The 18,032-nt window shown below is 35.9% G+C and overlaps 2 protein-coding genes and 1 non-coding gene across 4 annotated transcripts; 1 reads left to right on the top strand and 2 right to left on the bottom strand.

Annotated features, from left to right (window-relative positions):
* Positions 1-3,550: 3,550 nt before the first annotated feature.
* Positions 3,551-6,633, top strand: LOC109112588 (OCIA domain-containing protein 1-like). 2 transcript variants are annotated; one of them, XM_042747191.1, is made up of 8 exons: positions 3,551-3,788; positions 3,966-4,050; positions 4,269-4,322; positions 5,043-5,090; positions 5,207-5,339; positions 5,544-5,767; positions 5,947-6,087; positions 6,461-6,633. In XM_042747191.1, the coding sequence occupies exons 1-8, from the start codon at positions 3,729-3,731 to the stop codon at positions 6,496-6,498; spliced, it is 783 nt and encodes a 260-aa protein (XP_042603125.1). In that variant the 5' UTR covers positions 3,551-3,728; the 3' UTR covers positions 6,499-6,633. The 2 variants fall into 2 exon arrangements, with proteins under 2 accessions (XP_042603125.1, XP_018981016.2); XM_019125471.2 differs by having other exon boundaries at positions 3,553-3,788; positions 5,932-6,087.
* Positions 6,634-7,040: 407 nt separating this feature from the next.
* Positions 7,041-12,322, bottom strand: LOC109112590 (OCIA domain-containing protein 2-like). The gene is made up of 7 exons (XM_019125472.2): positions 12,139-12,322; positions 11,596-11,689; positions 10,513-10,566; positions 8,391-8,438; positions 8,104-8,254; positions 7,934-8,019; positions 7,041-7,764 (listed from the first exon to the last, which is right to left on the bottom strand). The coding sequence occupies exons 1-6, from the start codon at positions 12,226-12,228 to the stop codon at positions 7,935-7,937; spliced, it is 522 nt and encodes a 173-aa protein (XP_018981017.1). The 5' UTR covers positions 12,229-12,322; the 3' UTR covers positions 7,041-7,764; position 7,934.
* A 2,404-nt stretch (positions 12,323-14,726) lies between these two features.
* Positions 14,727-14,838, bottom strand: LOC122141171. The gene has a single exon (XR_006157597.1). It is a non-coding gene; the product is annotated as a U5 spliceosomal RNA (small nuclear RNA).
* Between the last annotated feature and the right edge of the window lie 3,194 nt (positions 14,839-18,032).

Here is an 18,032-nt window from a genome sequence, read left to right as displayed (position 1 = left end):
AATGCCCACATGTGCATTAATTTGCCACCTACACCAGACTGTCCGGCCCCACTCTTACAAGACCCTTTATTCTGTACCAGACAACGGATGAATCAAATCAAAAGCCCTCACTGTTTCTCGTTTCATTCTTTCATGACAAAAATATTTAAAAAACAAGGTTCTCACGAGAAAAAGAAGTTAGAATCTGTTTCACATGCCATGCAAACATTTAAAACATGACTGTAATGTAAACTAGCCTATATCATATTTTCTGATTGCAGCTGTTGTGATTATGCCCTTAATAACTTATCAAACAAGAAGAGGGTGTTCAAGAGGGCGTAAAAACTCTACAACCTCAGGCACATTTACGTTAAAATTAGGACGGAGGAGCGAATCAGTTCATTCCTTTCCCCTCCTTCTTAGATGACAAAACGATCCCACGGGATTACGACTATATTGCACTGTATATCTCCTTCATTTATGTGGGACTAATTAACAAGGAGCATTAGTTCCAGCAAAGAAGCAATTACTGAAAACGCATCTTAAACAAGGTAATTTACTAGGTTATCAATGCAAATAGCCCAGTATACTGTCAGTAGGATGCTCATAAAAAAATGAATAGGAAAGGGTTCTTGAAATATTCAAGCAGTTCACTGTGTTGTAAAAGGTGTAGTCGTATGATGTCAAGAAAGACAATTTCTCAGTCATATCAGATCTGTCTTGGTCTTGTAGGGTTGCATAATATTGACAAAATAATATGTATATGTGTGTGTGTGTATATATATATATATATATATATATATATATATATATATATATATATATAAATATATATATATATAATATATATAAATATATAAATAAATAAATAAATAAATAAATATTTATATATATATATTTTACATTACTTCTAAAGTCTCTTATGGTCACCAAGGCTGCATTAATTCAGTCAAAAACATGGTAAAAAGTAATTTTGTGAAATATTATTACAATTATATATAATCATAAATAAATGTTTTCTATTTTAATATATTTTAAAAATGCCATTTATTTCTGTGATGCAAAACTGACTTTTCAGAAGCAACTACTCCTGTCTTCAGTGTCATATGATCCTTCAGAAATCATTCTAAAATGCTGATTTGCTGCTCAAAAAACATTTCTTATTAGCTTTATGTTGAAAACAGTTGTTTAATATTTATGTGGAAAGTGATGCATTTCTTTTCAGGACAACATTTCAGATTAAAATAGAATGCTTCTATATCTAGGCTATATATACATCTACATTTTAGGAGAATTAATTGAAAGGTGAAGGCCTAAGCATTTAACTCCAATGCAACAATCCCATGCATCTGTCTCCCACCAAACCCCACTAACTGTTTACAAGAGACACACTGCTGTCATGACACTCAGAGCAGCATGTTCAGCAGTAAGCAGGAAGAGTTCACACTCCTCTCAGAGCTCAGATCAGGAGTGTGAACTCTTCTCTGCTCACTGATGAACAAGCTGCTCTCTCACCAAATGCTGAAAGGCTGGCTGGGACACTAGAGCTGTTAACATCATTTATGACTCATGCACATGTTTGCATAGGACAAGCAATAAACATCAATGAGCCTTTCAAGTAACAGATTTTATCAGATGAACAAGATAAAGGAGAAAAATGCATCTGGATTAAAACAAAAGCATGTTTTTAGATTGAAAGCTCTAGCATTAACAGCTCCAGGGCTAGACTAAGATGTTACACTTTTCCACTAAATGAAATGAAATGAAAGAGAAAGCAAATTAAAAGATCGTTTCATGTTATTTGGTGGTTTCAAACAAAATAAGAGTTGTTAATGAACACGACTTTGGGGTTTTTAAACTCAGCCTAACAGCATCCTGTTAGTAATACCGCAGATCTTTATATTATGACTGATGTTTCCACCAAACTGCAGTTTTGTAACAGTGTCTCCCTTCAGTCCAGCTTTCCCAAAGACAATTTCTCAAGTTTTTCTGATTGCTTAAACGCAATGTTGTCTCATGTTAGCTCACAAAACTCCATGAAAAGTCACATAGTGACCTGTGCATTAAGACTTTAGTTTCATGTGGCCTGCTCAACTCATGTACCTTACCAATGATGTCCAAAAACGCTGTCTAGGTAGACAGCTCACTAGGTTTTGTGACACAGCCACTGACTGCACTCATCTTCGCTTCAAATGCAGGTCAACATAACTTGACTACCAACTGATAATATCCTGCGAAGGAAAGTACATATGATAGGACAACCGATGAGCGTTAAAAGTGAGAGCTAGCTCTCTCGGTCTTTCATCAGACGTTGGGTATTTGAGGTTAGTCAAACAGAATTCGGCCCTTCTTACCTTTTTTAGAGCAGCTGCGCTTTTCCTTGTCAGTTAGCCTGCTCGCGCTAGCGCTGAAAACCCGATGGTTCTTCTCTCCAAAAGATGACGAGGACGGCTCGAGCTTTACACAAACAACAGTTCACATCCGTTGACCTCTAACGTTCGATGTTATAGCTAATCTTCTCGGTCTTTTTTCGCAAAACACCCGAAAACTCGACGAATGACAACGTGCCCACCTCCCTGTCCATCAGATTGGAGCAACGCTGGCTAACGGCTTTGACAATCCGCTCTTCTGATAGGAGAGTCGCGGTGTCAAGATTGCGGAGCTAAGCCCCGCCCTGCGCTCGCAGCTATGAATGCACTGAATTCACACGCTTAACGAACGGACCATTCTATTGGCTGATTAAGCTATCAATCAACACACACTGCTACTGGATTGGCTGAAAGGACATGATTCCGCGATAATTCCTTCGGTTTGTCAAAATACACGCTCGTACACTGCGTAAGTAAAAATAAATACTTTTAGATCAGACCTCTTAATTGTTCGTTGTTTATGAGGATTAGTTTTTCGTTGCGAGGTCGATCGATAGATGAGGCAATTAAATGGCTATTGACATAACACTAAAAGAGATTAATACTCCTATTGACACAAGTTATGATTTATCTAAACTTCTGTAAATCGTTTCACAAACATCTGATCAGTTCTTATCTAATCTAGCTGCCTTCTTAGTTAAGACTACAATTTTATATTTATTTTTATATTTCATGCTAAATAATAATAATTGCTGTAAATGGGTTAATGCATCAATTATCATATACATGCGCATGTATATGTTCATGTTTGTCTGAACGCTTTCAATTTTAGACTTTATTTATAACAATATTTCAATTTATGAAGTTGAACTGATGTTTTATTACATATTAGATATGCATATTAGGTATATATAATATAATATTAGGTATGCGCTATGAAATCGTATGTTTAAATCTTATGAAAACTGTTCAAATATACAGTCAAATTAATTTAAGCAGGCAAAGAAACTTTTTGTTTGTTTGTTTGTTTTTTTAATATTTTGGTTATAAAATGTTTCATTTATTTAAAAAAATATGTTCGGAAATTACAATTGGTTATTTCATCCGTGTTGAATTTACAATAAGGCATTCTTATATGTATATATATATTCTTATCAGACATATTTCCACATATTTTTGATTTTGACTTTTCATTGGTGCTTCCGGCTTAACTCCTGCACTTCCGGGTTAGTGTTGTTTGCTGATAAGAGCATAAGAGTCGACTGGAGGTCATGTAATAAAGTGTGTCTCTGGACTTGTTGACTCGTAATCCGCGTAATCCCATGGCTACTGTAAAAACATTATTGTTTGTGTAATCGTGCTGTGCTTCTTGGATCAGTCATGTCGCAAGCTTCGTCTGGGTTCACTCCGGCTGCTCCAGTCCCACAGGGGTCTAGTAAGGTAGGCAGTAAATTAATCTAACAATGTTTATAAACCACATATTCTGTCCCTTACTGCTCTATCTCATGCAGAAGTACTTCAAAAGCAAAGCGTGTGCGGTTTTCTGTTTACAGGATAAATAGATCAGTGATCGGGAACTTCCAGAAAGTTTCCTCACGTGTAGTTTTGTCTTCACAGGGTTCTTTCAGTGCCTCGTATATTCCCAATGAAGAAGAGAGGCGAGTCTTCAGAGAGTGCAATTCAGAAAGCCTCTGGTACAGATGTGAGTAGTGCTCTACTTTAGTGATGAAACCTGTCATGATTTATTGGCACTTGACTGTCAATCTGCCCAACATTTTTTTTTTGTGTTCCTATTATTTGAATTTTTTCAGTTTATTCCTCCCCAAAATTACATTACAAGGTATACTCTCAAGATGCTTCTGATAAGAAAGTACATGTGAAAGAGACTTGTGAACACGTTTGCTCTCTCGTTATTCACAGCCTTGCCATTTTCTGCCATTGCAATTGCAGCCACTCAGGTAATGGTTTCAAGAGGTACGTTCACATCCTCTGTTTCAAGTTTTTACTCATGTCTCCTATTGTCACGGAAAACCTAGATTTATCAGGGAATTTTAAAAATGGGAAAAGTCATTAAAAAGAATAAAATCTTAAGTAATTAAACTTTTTGTAATAGGCTAACCCCCCCCCCCCCCAACCCAATATACTCAGAGCTCTGTAAAGTAAAAGATCTTAGAAAGCATTACCCAGTAATTACAAATGACTACAAAAGTTTTAGAGAAGTCATGAAGAAGAGAAAGCTCGACCCAAAATGAAAATTGTCATTCATTTTTGTTGTTCCAAACCCATACGACTTTCAATCATCTCTGAATCACAAATGAAGATATTTTTAATGATACCTGAGAGATTTACATTCGTCCATTACAAGTCTATTCCACCAAAATTTGAGTGCTTCAGAATTTCCATAAAGAGATTGTAAAATAAATCTGTATGAATAGAGTGGTTTAATCCAAGTATTCCAAGTAGATGCAGTCATTTTGTATAATGAACCGATTTAGTTCACATAGAAACATCTAACAGTGCACATATATAGAGCATGTCAAATATGGTAAACCCAAACTCAACTGTACATGCTCTTCGTTTGTATTCTAAATATGAGAAAGTTTTATGCTCTTAGATTTTGGCAGTAAAACAAAAGGGAGAATAAATTAATTTTTCAAAAATGTCAAATCTTATATTGATATTGTTTATCTGTAGGAATCCTTACTCCATCACCCAGATTCGGCTCTCTTCCCAAAGTTGCATGTAAGTATCAAGAACAACAGACAGCACAAATTTGATAAAACACAGGATATATGTTAAGGAATATTCAAAAGCTACATTTCCTAAGTACCTTTTGAATATTTGTGATTTTTATGCAGTTGCTGGCATGTTTGGATACATTACTGGGAAAATGTCTTACATGAGGGTCTGTGAAGAAAAGTTTCGGAAGCTGGAGAACTCCCCACTGGGAGAGGCACTACGACAGAGGCGTCTGCATCACATGCCTTCAGAGTAAGAACAAGTGCACACAGAATCTTTTCAAATATATTTTAATTTCTGTATTTTGTTTTTATAGTTATGTCTTTCTGTTTTTTATTTCATTTTTTTCATTTCACACACACACACACACACACACATATATATATATATTAATGTATTTGAAGTAATTCACATTGACGATTATATAACACATGGTGATTTAATGATTTTTTTAAGGCTTAACCAGTTTGAGGGTGCAAACCCATCAGAATCTCAACAGTCTGTTTCGGAGTCAGCTTTCCAACCTTCAACAGAAGTCAGTTCTATGCCTGAGAGCGACAGCAGTTACACCAGTGACTATACCTACAGCAGACCCTCCCAATCATATGACCCCACTCCTTTCAGTTCTGGATTCAGTGATTCTGGGCCTGTTAACATCAGGGATGATATTTCTCCTCAAGGTACATCAACCCCAACGCCCCCCCAACCCCCGGCACAAAAACAATATATAACTGTATAGACATATATAACTTTAATTACATTTGGGTGAAGACATTTGTCATTGAATAAGGATTTGTCATCTGATTGGTAGATGTTTAACCAATAGTTTGCATTCGTCCCAAAGCTCCGCTCTATCCAGATGAGGATGTGCCCAAAAAGAAGCCAGTGTTGTATGAGGAACTACGTAGCAAGAATAGAGAGAACTATGAGGTCACTCTCACACAGAAAGCTGAAACACAGATGAAACCACAAACAGTGGCACCAGTACCTAAGAAGGAAGGTGAGCTTCAGTAACTGGTTTCCCTGAAATTTTAATTGGTCTATACAAGTAATGATTTGTGAGACTTAAAAAGATTCTAAAAGGCAACCAGTTTGAATATTTAACCTCTAAATGTCAAAGCATCCTTGAATTATTTAAAAAAAAACAGTACTGTGTTGGGTTGCCAACTGATGTGAAGCAAGTCTAGTTTTGAACCACTGATAGATGATGGTAAATAAATATACTAGTTGACACTCCCACTTCAACTGACATAAGTGTTGAAGCTTGACTTTAATTTTGTGTTTGTATGAATATTGGTATAGTTAATATTTTATAATTTCAGTGTCCTTGTATGTTTTAATCTGTTAACCAGTTTCTTTCTTCCTCCCTCCAGTTAAAAAGAACCAATATGGAGATGCTTGGGAAGAGTAATCAACTGTTTGAGGAGCTCAAGATCTCGACACAGTGACTTCTGTGGAGTTGTCATGACTCCTTCTGCCAGATTAGACCAAAAGCTGCAATCGAATGCTGAATGTACTTTGAGTAAAACGCCATTTTTAAAATGAATGCAAAATGACTCTTTTCTTTTGATAGCACATTTGTGGAATGAAAACAAATGTTTCTCATCATGACTTCTTGCTTTAAGCAGACTTAAGATAAATAATTTTAACAAACTATCAGTGTTTTATTGATGAGGAAATTCTGGCCAGATGTGCTTGAGATTTGCTAATAAATAAATACAATTATATAATAACAATAGATAGGATATTGTTTCATATAAACCCAGAAAAGTTTGATTCGCCGCTGGAAATTTAGTCCATCACAATGCTAAAAGCTGTGCACAAGTGACAATTACAACAGTATTATTATGACAGTAGATCTTGGACCTTGATGATAATAATGACATCATTCACTGATGTTACAGTTATTACAGTCTTTTGTGCTGGAGATAAAGATATACTTGCTCTTTAATTATCTTTAATTCTTTTAATGAAACTTCACATTTAAATGTTCAAACATTTCAAATAAAGCCTGTGGCATTAGTAATTCATTCACTGCACATTGATTCTTGTTTGTGAAGGTAATATACACTTAATATATACTTGACTCATAATATTGTACTGCAGAACAAAGTCATGCAGACCTGACACACACACAAAGGCAGCTGCTTACTGTCATAAAATTCAACGGAAACCTCCATTACCTTCTTTATGTTCTTAACCAATAAAAAAAAATGAGCAAATATCATTGGAATATAACATTATAAGAACTTAAAAATAACATCATACTGATTCTTATGAGGTGGATTCTTTCTTTTATGCCAGATTTGAGACACTACAACAGCATACGTTTCCTATTGTGACCTAGTTCCCTCAAATCCAACTCAAACACTACATCTCAGTGCTAAAATGTTACTTCTGTTTGAAACAGCTATGTGGACAAACTAGACAAACCTTTCGCAATTACTAAAATAACACTATAGGCGATTTCAATAATTGCGAAAAGAGTTGTCCTCATAGCTGCAGTGTCTCGTAGTGTCTTGGCGCCCCCTGCTGGTTAGTTAGAATGAAGGTCTATTCAAGATGAGTAGATGCTTTCAAAACAACTAAAGATTTCGGTTTTTATTCGTTTATTTTTTTAATTGAAAAAAAAAAAAATGACGAGGTAAAGAAGAATGTCCTGTGGATCTCAGAGACCCTGCAACAGAAAAACGAATAGATTAAACTTTGAACGACATCCGGTAAGGGGTGTTTGGTGGGAATGTGGTTTTAGAATGTAAATGAATAGTAGCTGGTGGGTGTGGTTTAGTGTGCAGGTGTTGAGTGAGGTGGAATTTTGTGTTTAGATATATGTTGTGTTTCTTTACCTCAGGTCTGAGTGGGTGCATCGGGCGCTATTGCTGTGGCTTGTGCTTCTTCTTGTTTGCATTTCTCACACACATGGATGCAGTGTCTGTATAAAGGAAACCATGCACAGATATGTCAAAGAACAAAATTACTGCAAAAAGCTCATGACATGACTCATCACGATATTTACTTATGTCCAGGTTTACAGCCACTAGGTCCAAACCCAGGAGGAGTCGGACCAAACCCTTTGGCGAAATCTGGTCCCAGTTTATTGTAAAACTTTTCTCTGCAGGTCCCGACATAGGAAGCTTTGCCTACAGCATAACCCACAACACCCGCCACTGCAGAGGAAAATCAGTTGATGAGTTAGGGTTTGTATTCCAACATCCAACTGTATATTGTCAAGTAGGCTACAGTAATGATACAAAACATGCATAATAATATGACGTGGGAAATTATTATTCAACAGAGACTTACAAAGGAGTTTAGGGAAATACCCAAATCGCTTGGACTTTTTCCAGACGCCTGTTTATAAAAAAAAAAAAAAAATAGCAAACTGGATTAAACGTTTTCACACAGAACGCATTTTTGCATTCCACTGCACTGCTTTTCCATTGTTTTTCTATGTTCCATGCGCTAAACAGACCCTTCTGCGCACACGTCTTTTGAATCGTCAGGCTCAAGTTAAAACACATTTAGTGTTTGTTTCAGTCATAAAGCATATTTTACAATACAATTGTTTTAACAGTGTTATTTTAGTATAATAAAAAAAATAGTAGTTTTCATTAATATCTTGAAATTGTTTTATTTTATATATTTTACATAGCCTATTACATGTTTTTATTTTAATTTGTTAAAGTTTTAGTAATTCTGTTGTATTGAAATTTTCTTTATATATATATATATATATATATATATATGTGTGTGTGTGTGTGTGTGTGTGTGTGTGTGTGTGTGTGTGTGTGTGTGTGTGTGTGTGTGTGTGTTAATTTTTATTTCAGTTTTAGTTATTTTAGTACATCTAGGTAAACTAAATATTGAAAAATGCTGACTTGGCAACTAGCTGAAATAAGTTTGTTTTTATATACAGTTAGGTCCATATATATTAGGACACAGACACATTTTTCATAATTTCGGCTCTGTATGCCACCAGAACAGAATTACTAAATAAAACAATCAAGATGAAATTTAACTGCAGGCTTTAAGCTTAAGTTCAATGGGTTGAACAAAAATATAACATAAATTCTTAAGAATTACAACCATTTTTATACACAGTCCCCCCGTATTCAAGGGCTCAAATGTAATTGGACAAATAAATAATCATAAATAAAATGTTAATTTATAAAATTTTGTTGAGAATCGTTTGCAGGCTATATGACTGCCTTAAGTCTGGAACTCATGGACATCACCAGAGACTGGGTTTCCTCTTTTGTGTTGCTTTGCCGGGCCTTTAGTGAGGCTGACTTCAGTTGTTTGTTTGTGGGTCTTTCTGCCTTTAGTTTTGTCTTCAGCAAGTGAAATGCATGTTCAGTGGGAGATTGACTTGGCCATTGCAGAACATTTTTATCCTTCAAAAACTCCTGGGTTACTTTTGCTGTATTTTTGGATCATCATTCATTTGTACTATGAAGCGCCACCCAATCACCTTTGCTCCATTTGACTGAATCTGGGCAGACAGTATATCCCTATACACTTCACAATTCATCCGACTGCTTCTGTCTCATCATCAATAAACAGCAGTAACCCAGTGTCACTGGAAGCCATGCATGCTCGTGCCATCACACTGCTCCACCATGTTTCACAGATGATGTTGAGTGCTTGGATCATGAGCTGTTCCAAGCCTTCTCCATACTTTATTCTTCCCGTCATTCTGGTACAGTTTGATCTTAATTTCAGCCACCAAAAGAATGCTTTTCCAGAAGAGGTCTGTTTTTTTTTTTTTTTAGATGTTTTTTAAAATCTAATCTGGCCTTGTTTTTTACCTTGTGGTGAACCCTCTTTATTTGCTCTCATGAAATCTTCTCTTGATAGTAGACTTTGACAGTGACACAGCTACCTCCTGGAGAGTGTGAAAGGGTTTTTCTTTATCATGGAGAGGATTCTCTGATCATCCACCACTGTTGGACGTCCAGGCCTTTTTATGTTGCAGAGCTCAACAGTGTGTTCTTTTTTTCTCAGAATGTACCAAACTGTTGATTTGGCCACTCCGAATGTTCCTGCTATCTCTCTGATGGATTTGTATTGTTTTGTTTCACTTGTATGGAGAGATGCTTTGACTGCATGATGTGGGTTCACAGCAACACCTTCCAAATGTAAATGGAACACTTATAATCAACTCCAGATCTTTTACCTGCTTAATTGATGTAGAAATAATGAAGGAATGGCCCACACCTGTCCATGAAACAGCTTTTGAGTCAACTGTCCAATTACTTATGGTCCCTTGAAAAAGGGGGGAGGTACATATTAAAGAGCTGTAATTCCCTAACCTTTCCTCCAATTTTGATGAGAATACCCTCAAGTTCATTTAAACAAAACGGCTTAAACCCAATAGCTTTGTGTAATGAATGCTTGTTTACATTATTTTTAGACTGAATCTTACCGCTATATATGAGGCCACTAGTCACAGCCATGCTGCTGGCAGACAGTGGAAGAGCTGTTGAGACATTAACAGGTCAGAGGTTAAAAAGCAACACATTATTATTCCAAATCTAGATCTAAACATTCAACATCTAAATACCAAATGTATTCCTTTGGTAAAATCAGATCCAGAAGTCACACTCAATGTAAAAACGTAAATTCTCAATCAGAGATGCAAGACAAGAAGCAATCTGAGGACACTTCAGTGTTTCGAATATGACTTATGAGGCTCTAGAAATGATTTTGAGGTAGATTTTTTTTCCGTGCTATACACCAGAGGGGCTGGTCATAAAATGTTGCTTGTATAAGTGCATTGATGATGGATATTCTGCATCTTCATTTTACCATCCAATTCTAAATATTTGGTTACAATAGACAACTGGGTCACAGATCACAGTCAGCTGTAAGACTTAACATGAGGCTCATGTTTCCCCCAACACAAACAGTGCTAGGGTAAAACCAAATTTCAGCCATGCATGTCAAAACATAAGCACTGGATAATAAAGACACTACTACTTTGCTCCATTAGTCATTTTTTGGACAAACATTCCTAAAAAAAAAACCAATAACATGTACACACCTGTCAAGTCCTTTTAACAAAAGCAAACAACCTGTAAAGATGATTCAGAGGGGAACCACTCAATGATTTGTCCAAAATACACATTTTAAAGTATAACCCAACCCATCTCCTACACTTTTCCCATCAATGAAAAATGTAAAATAAAACATAAAATGAAGACTGTTCTCGTGAGTGCAGATCATGATCTCCTATACAAACAATTACAAAAATAAAAAAAATTTGAATTGAAGAAATATAATTCACCCAAAATGAGAAAATTTATTCAGTGGAACAGACGAAATCTGTATTCTTATATGAAAGTCAACCGAAATAGTTTGCCTACAAAATTCTTCAAAATATCTTCTTTAGTGTTTATTAGAAGAAAGTCAGTCATACAGGTTTGGAATGACATGTGTAAATGATTTTTGGGTCAACTTTCAGTTTAAGGTACAGTAAATGAGTACAAATGTGTCTTTGTTTCTTTACCTCGATACCAGAAGCTCTCATACTGACATTCCTTCCATATCTGCTTTATATCTTCCCTAGGAAAGCGTGGATCAGCTATGGGGCACTGGAATTGCTGTAACAACAAAAAGATCAGAGAAAATTATACGGGTTACAGGAAGTCCCATTTGTCGAGCTATTTAAACAATCATCACGTGGTACTTTGAAACCTGGTGGCTGATTTCAAAGGATCTTCTGTACTTTCGACCACATTAGCACACAAAATCTACAAAACGTAGTTCACAGCTTTCTGGCTCTGTGGAAACTTAGTGACCATACAGCAAATGCAGGCCTGATTTCACAGCAAGTGAGGTAAACATCTGGTTACTATCTGTCTACATGCTATTAACCACATGAACGTTGGTCTGAACAAACAAATGCTAAATGTGACACAAAGAATACTGCTCTCCATGAAGGCGCACATTAATGTTTAAGATCTTTTTATTCATTATTATAAGCAGCTACATGAATACCTATAGCTGCAGTCTTTCTGAAAGATAAACAAACTTCTCAAAACCCTCTTACCTTCCACCCAGACTGGCCAGGTTTTGTGTCCACCACTCCTTCTCCACCCATACTCTGATTTCCTTCTGTACTCATGTCTTTTTCATTCATGCACTCCTCTCTTTTCTGTTTGTCTGCTATGCTTCTTCTACTACTACTACAAAGTCACTCTTTTTGCTGTTTTCTTTTGACCCCATAGAGCTCCTCCTCTCCTTGTGTAATGCACCTCCCATTGGGGGAAGTGCCTTGATGTCCTGTAGTTTCAACCCAAATCCAACGTCATGGTTGCCTTGCAAATTACACACATGTGAACACTGTGCTATCTGAATTTATATGGCAGTCCCTGGATTTAGTGTTTTAGCTAGAAATGGGTTCATAAGATATAAATAGTTTTGAAAAATATGTGGACAAAATGCTCTGAACCCTTCACCCACTTCTGTTCTTTGAAGCAGTCACTTCCAAGTATACTGATAAGACATACTACAACACGCTTAAAAGACATTTAAAAAAATAAAAAATAAATAAAAGTGTGTGGTATTTACTTAGAATTTTTTTCACACAGAAATTGCTAGTAAATTTCACAAATAATTACAAAAGAAAAACAAGTAACATTGAATTAAACATTACATTTTTAAGTAGAAATATTTTCTTGAAAAACATACTCTATTAATCGTTGTTTTATTTACAACTTCAAATTTTTTTTAAAAAACTCAATACTGTAGCGTCTACATCTCAAATGATGTGATATGATTTAACCTTAAATTGCTTATGTTTTACCAATGTCAGAATTCCCTTTCAGTGTCATTTGTGTGTTTTGAAGTGTTGCCGATTTCCTGTTTTAAAACATACTCGTGTCAGTGTGCTTACCTCTGTCCAACATTCATCGCCTGTTCTGATAAATCTTTATCAGACAATATTGCCCTATGCACACCCTCAGACACATTCATACTGCTTTAAAGCACTCTGTATCCCCATTTTCATAAATCTGGAAGAGTAGGTTATAGGTTACACTGCTCCATGAGAATCTTTTATACTTAAGTAGTTGAGGACCTGACCAATCCCAGAAAGACATTTTGTAGACATTTGTTATTTTCAGGTCATAACGCAGCAGGAAGAAGAAGAGAAGACAGAGGAAACATTAATAGGCTTCCAGATAAATAAAGGTTCATTAGCTCGGAGTAATAGAATTTGCCTTGGCAATGAAGTACATCACACACATTGCATATATATTAAAATTACATAGTCTAACTTGTGAAAACCCTCTATATGTCAATTTCAATAGACATGAATATTCAAAGTCACATTTTTCTTATACTGACACAGAGTACTTCTTTTCACATGAGCTGTATAAAATACCCATGACAGTGGATCCATCTTTGTTAAAAAACATTTAAAAACATTATTACATTACATACATTACAGTATTAAAAACATTTGCACTGATCCATGGCAAGTAAGGCATAACGTGTCTTTTTAAAAAGAATGTAGACATATTTTGCATTTCTTGTCTGCTTCATTCAAAATTACAAAAAAGTGAAATGACAAAAAGAGTTGTTAACCACTTGTATAGGCTAGATATATACCTTTACGTCTCAAGACAATGATTTTATAATCATTTCTATATTTAACATTCAGTACACCAAAAATGATCGATTTGTTGATTCTCCCAAGAAAAATTTTAGTTAACGGCGAGAGACTTGAAATGAAACAAAACTGCGATAAATCTGTAAAAAAAAAAAAAATTGTTACAGGCAAAAAAATAAAATAAATAAATAAATGGATACGCAATAATGTATGAAACCAGCGTTACAAATTATTTATTCATTTATTTTTTGTTAACACAGCCTACTGATTCTCTACGAAGCATAACACAACAACAACAACAATAATAATAATAATAATAATAATTTCTACTCATTGCTCAAATTACTCATATTTTTTAGTAAAATGCGACAGAATTACTATCTGAGGTATAACGTAAGAGTAGCCTAATAACTAAGTGTTCCTCATGAACAAATACCGCCCACCAGAAACAATCTCAGAGACAGGTAGCTACTACTTCAACTTCAAATAAACTTCAAGTCAAACTCATTGAGCAACGTTTACAGTAAAATGAGTACTGTACTTTGAATTTGTATTAAAACAGCGGTTAAGTGGGAAGCTCATCGTCACGTGACTCATCTACTTTAGAAAAGTGTTGCATTAAACAGCATAAAAATGTACTGTGTACGAGGTAGACAAAAAGACTACAGACAAACTAACATTATCTCAAACAAGAACCTCAACCCGACTTAATTGCGGAGTGTCAAAACTGTTTTAAATTCAAACTACACCCCATAAAAATATCTAGCACAAGGCAAAACATTTACTCGACCAGAAATGAAACATGTCTGTCCGAGTAAAAAAGAAAAAAACATGAACGCCTTGCCGGTTACCGGAGACACGAATTTCGAAGAGGAGTTAGTGGTGACAGGAATTGTGTCGATTGTCACTCGACGGCAAAAATAAACATAGTATCTAACACCCTGCTATAAACGTAACGTTACTTGAAAAAAAAATGTGTGATTTACACAAATAGAATAATAAAATCTAACGTTAACCATTCTGTAAGCCAAAATAGCAGGGCATCAAAAAATTAGCTTATACACTTTATGTTCCTCCCCACGAGAATCCTTAGTAAGAGGCGAAAGATTTATACGATCTGAGGTGAAACATGAGTGTACCAATCAGTAAACGGGTAAGTTCCGGGTTCAGTATGAGACACAAACTTAATGACGGTAACTAGCGACCTTTAGAAATAATACCAACTAAATCAATACAATATAAACAAATAAATCTACCATAATTGGTATTTAAGATGCATAAGCACATAAACCACTAAATATGATACTAACAATTTAAAGTTGAGCGTGCAATGCATTCTGGGAGCTCAAATTGCGGAGAGGCTGGCCCTGCGTTCCATTCGGAAGGACTCATCCCTATGCCCTAATCCCTTCAAAGGGTTCACCCTCCGGAGTGAGAGTTTTGAAGGATTGAACAGTGTAGGGGACCAAACAACTGTTTCTTGAAGTGCCCTTCTGCGTCATCAACACATGCCCACACCATTTCATCATGCAAAGATTCTGCGCAAAGGACCATGGGAGCCAGAAGTGTCCATTAGTTGTACCCTGCACCCTGTTTTGATACAGTCTATGGTTGTACCTTTCATTCTGAAGGGCCCTTTGAAGTGGCCAGTTTTGAGCACTACGGTTTGGAACGGCCATGATTGTTTTCACTCCGAAGTGCCCTTCGGAGTGCGATATAACCCGTTTGGAACACACCGTGTCCGCCTGCGTTAGACACGTGACTGTCTTTCAATTACAAAATCGCAGAAATCAAACGTGCTCCAACACACTATCAATGTCCTATCAATGAATTATCTGGTGACACCTAGTAGTCATAAGATGTAGGCCTACTGTATAGTAAAGATGCAAGATACTAGAGTCGTCTTATGCACAACATTAGTAGGGTAATAAATAAGACTTCCATGATAAATTACTACAGTCAGAGAAGGCCCACCATGATGATAGTTAACACTAAAAATTTTCTTTCCTTTATGGTATATTAAAGCTATTTATATATTAAACTGCTTACAGGCAGGTCATCTTTAACATTGTTTAACCTAACGCAGTGTATAAAACAAAAATGAGGCAAGTGAAATGTATAGCAATAGAGTGATGGTCTGAATCTTCTAACCTTACCATATAAATTCAATAAAACTAACTAATCAACCTGCCTGCACTACATCCTCACAGTGCTCTGGTTCCCATCTCCCTGCAAAGGCTTCCATCAACAGGATAGAGTGCGGTTTGAATGATTAACCCCTAATTACAGAGTCATTAGAAACATAAGATTGGGAAACTAATATTTTTTCCTGGTCTCCTCCACTTGCACAGGGCTTTCAAACGTCTCAGTAACCAGCTAATCAAGGAAAATAGCTTCCACCTGCTTCCCTATAAATGCTGGTCAGTTGTTCACATGAAAATATAACCATAGCAATAGTGGACAGCTTGAGTCCTTTCTGTTTCTTTCAGATCATCAGCAGAGAGAACTTTGACAAAATGTAAATACTGACATAAAAATGTACCACAAAACCATAGTTTGTTAGGTTTTTGTTGGAGACCTTAGTCAAGATAGCACAATATATCATTTCTGACAGGAATGAACACGAGGCTGGATAATCACAGTCATAGGGTTCAGTGGATTGCTTAAAACATACGGATCGCTCGGCTGACGAAACATCTTTCCGATATGTTTTCAGTAGGCAAAACGGTTTTTAAAAGTTGTGAAAATTGCATGTGATCTAAGTCCTTTATACAGCACATTGCAAAGACACACAGCCTTGTTTTCATCCACATAAAATTTATTAAGTCCATGGTTCCATGAAGAGCCTTTTAACATCCATGGAAACGATTCAACACTGCACAAATTATTCTTAAGTGGAAAAGGTTTTTCATATTATTAAAATGTTCTTTGCACTAAGAAAGCAAGTTTTATTTTTTTTTATTTTTTTTAAAGAACTGTTTACAGAAAGGTTCTCTTTGTAAGAGCTATCTGTGCTAGGTGTACCAAGAGACAAATGGCTTAGCTCAAGATAAACACGTATCCCTGTTTGGGGAATTTACACTTTATATATTTTTTATTAGGAACCCTAAATGTATGTAATAGTATAACTCTATTAAAAGTAGGCTACAAGAATGCCATATTTGCTCAGAAGCTTATTTGCCAGTGGCTAACAACTGCCCAGAACCTGACACCCAGTGTGCACCAGAGACTGTCCTTCAGGCCTCTAGTAAATAAATCAACTAAAGATTTTTACTTTCTGTGACAAAGAATTCAACAGCTTTGATGGCTTGCTTGTACTTGTATTATTTCTTCCACTTGCTGCAGTTTATCAGAACAAGTCATTATTTAGTTTTTTTTTTTTTGTCTGACATCCTGTGTACTGAACCAATATATATAACAAATATATACTGAATAGCTATATTGTTAATGAAGGCAACTAATAATTAGGATATCTGGGGGTGACTCAGTAATGTTGTTTTTCAAAGAAAAATGCAGTGTATAAATTCATGCTCAATTTTCATGCCAACTCATTAGAACCACAGCTGATGTGAACTACTTGAAAGGGTGAAAATGAAAAAACAGCATAACTGATGCCGGATGAACACTACTAAATGTATAGAAAAATAAAGGTTTGAAAAAAGAACTGACTTGAGAAGCATATTAATCCCACAAAATAAATATTATAACAGCAATCTCAGTAGGCTATTAAGATTTTGTGTAGATCAAAGACCATAACACTAAGCACAGGGTATGTTTTACTGAAATACCCTGCGTATAGCACACACAGATAGATTATTCACCATTTGCCTTTATAGTATATTGCCAGTGTATATATTGAAAGTGAATGGTGACTGGAGCAACACCATCTTTTATGGTCAACAGATAAATACTGGTTCTAAACAACATTAGGAACAGATGCAGATGATCTTTGGGTGTGAACAACCCCTTTAATCACAATGGCTAACATAATTGTGGTTCTTATAGGGTTCCTGCTCATTGTGATGTATTTTATGTACTTTTGCAACTTTTTATAGAAATGTTTGGATTACATTAGCGCAGAAACAAGCAAAAGCAGCCTCGTTCAGTAATGTTTTTCACTGTATTCTCTCACCATTGTTTTGTTAACCCAAGTGGGCTCTGTGTTGGTGCACAGCTGAGCCAATAGCGTGTCATCGTGGGATGGCTTTCTGCTATGCACGAGGAAACTATCGTAACTGATGGGTGTAGACATACTTTTCAGCCAATCATATGCGTCGAGAGGAGGGGCTATGGAAGCGCTTCAACCAATCACGTTGGCTTGGAGGCGGGCG

The sequence above is a fragment of the Cyprinus carpio genome, chromosome B20, assembly GCF_018340385.1.
Source record: "Cyprinus carpio isolate SPL01 chromosome B20, ASM1834038v1, whole genome shotgun sequence".
NCBI lineage: Eukaryota > Metazoa > Chordata > Actinopteri > Cypriniformes > Cyprinidae > Cyprinus > Cyprinus carpio.
This window is presented reverse-complemented; position numbering and strand designations above follow the sequence as displayed.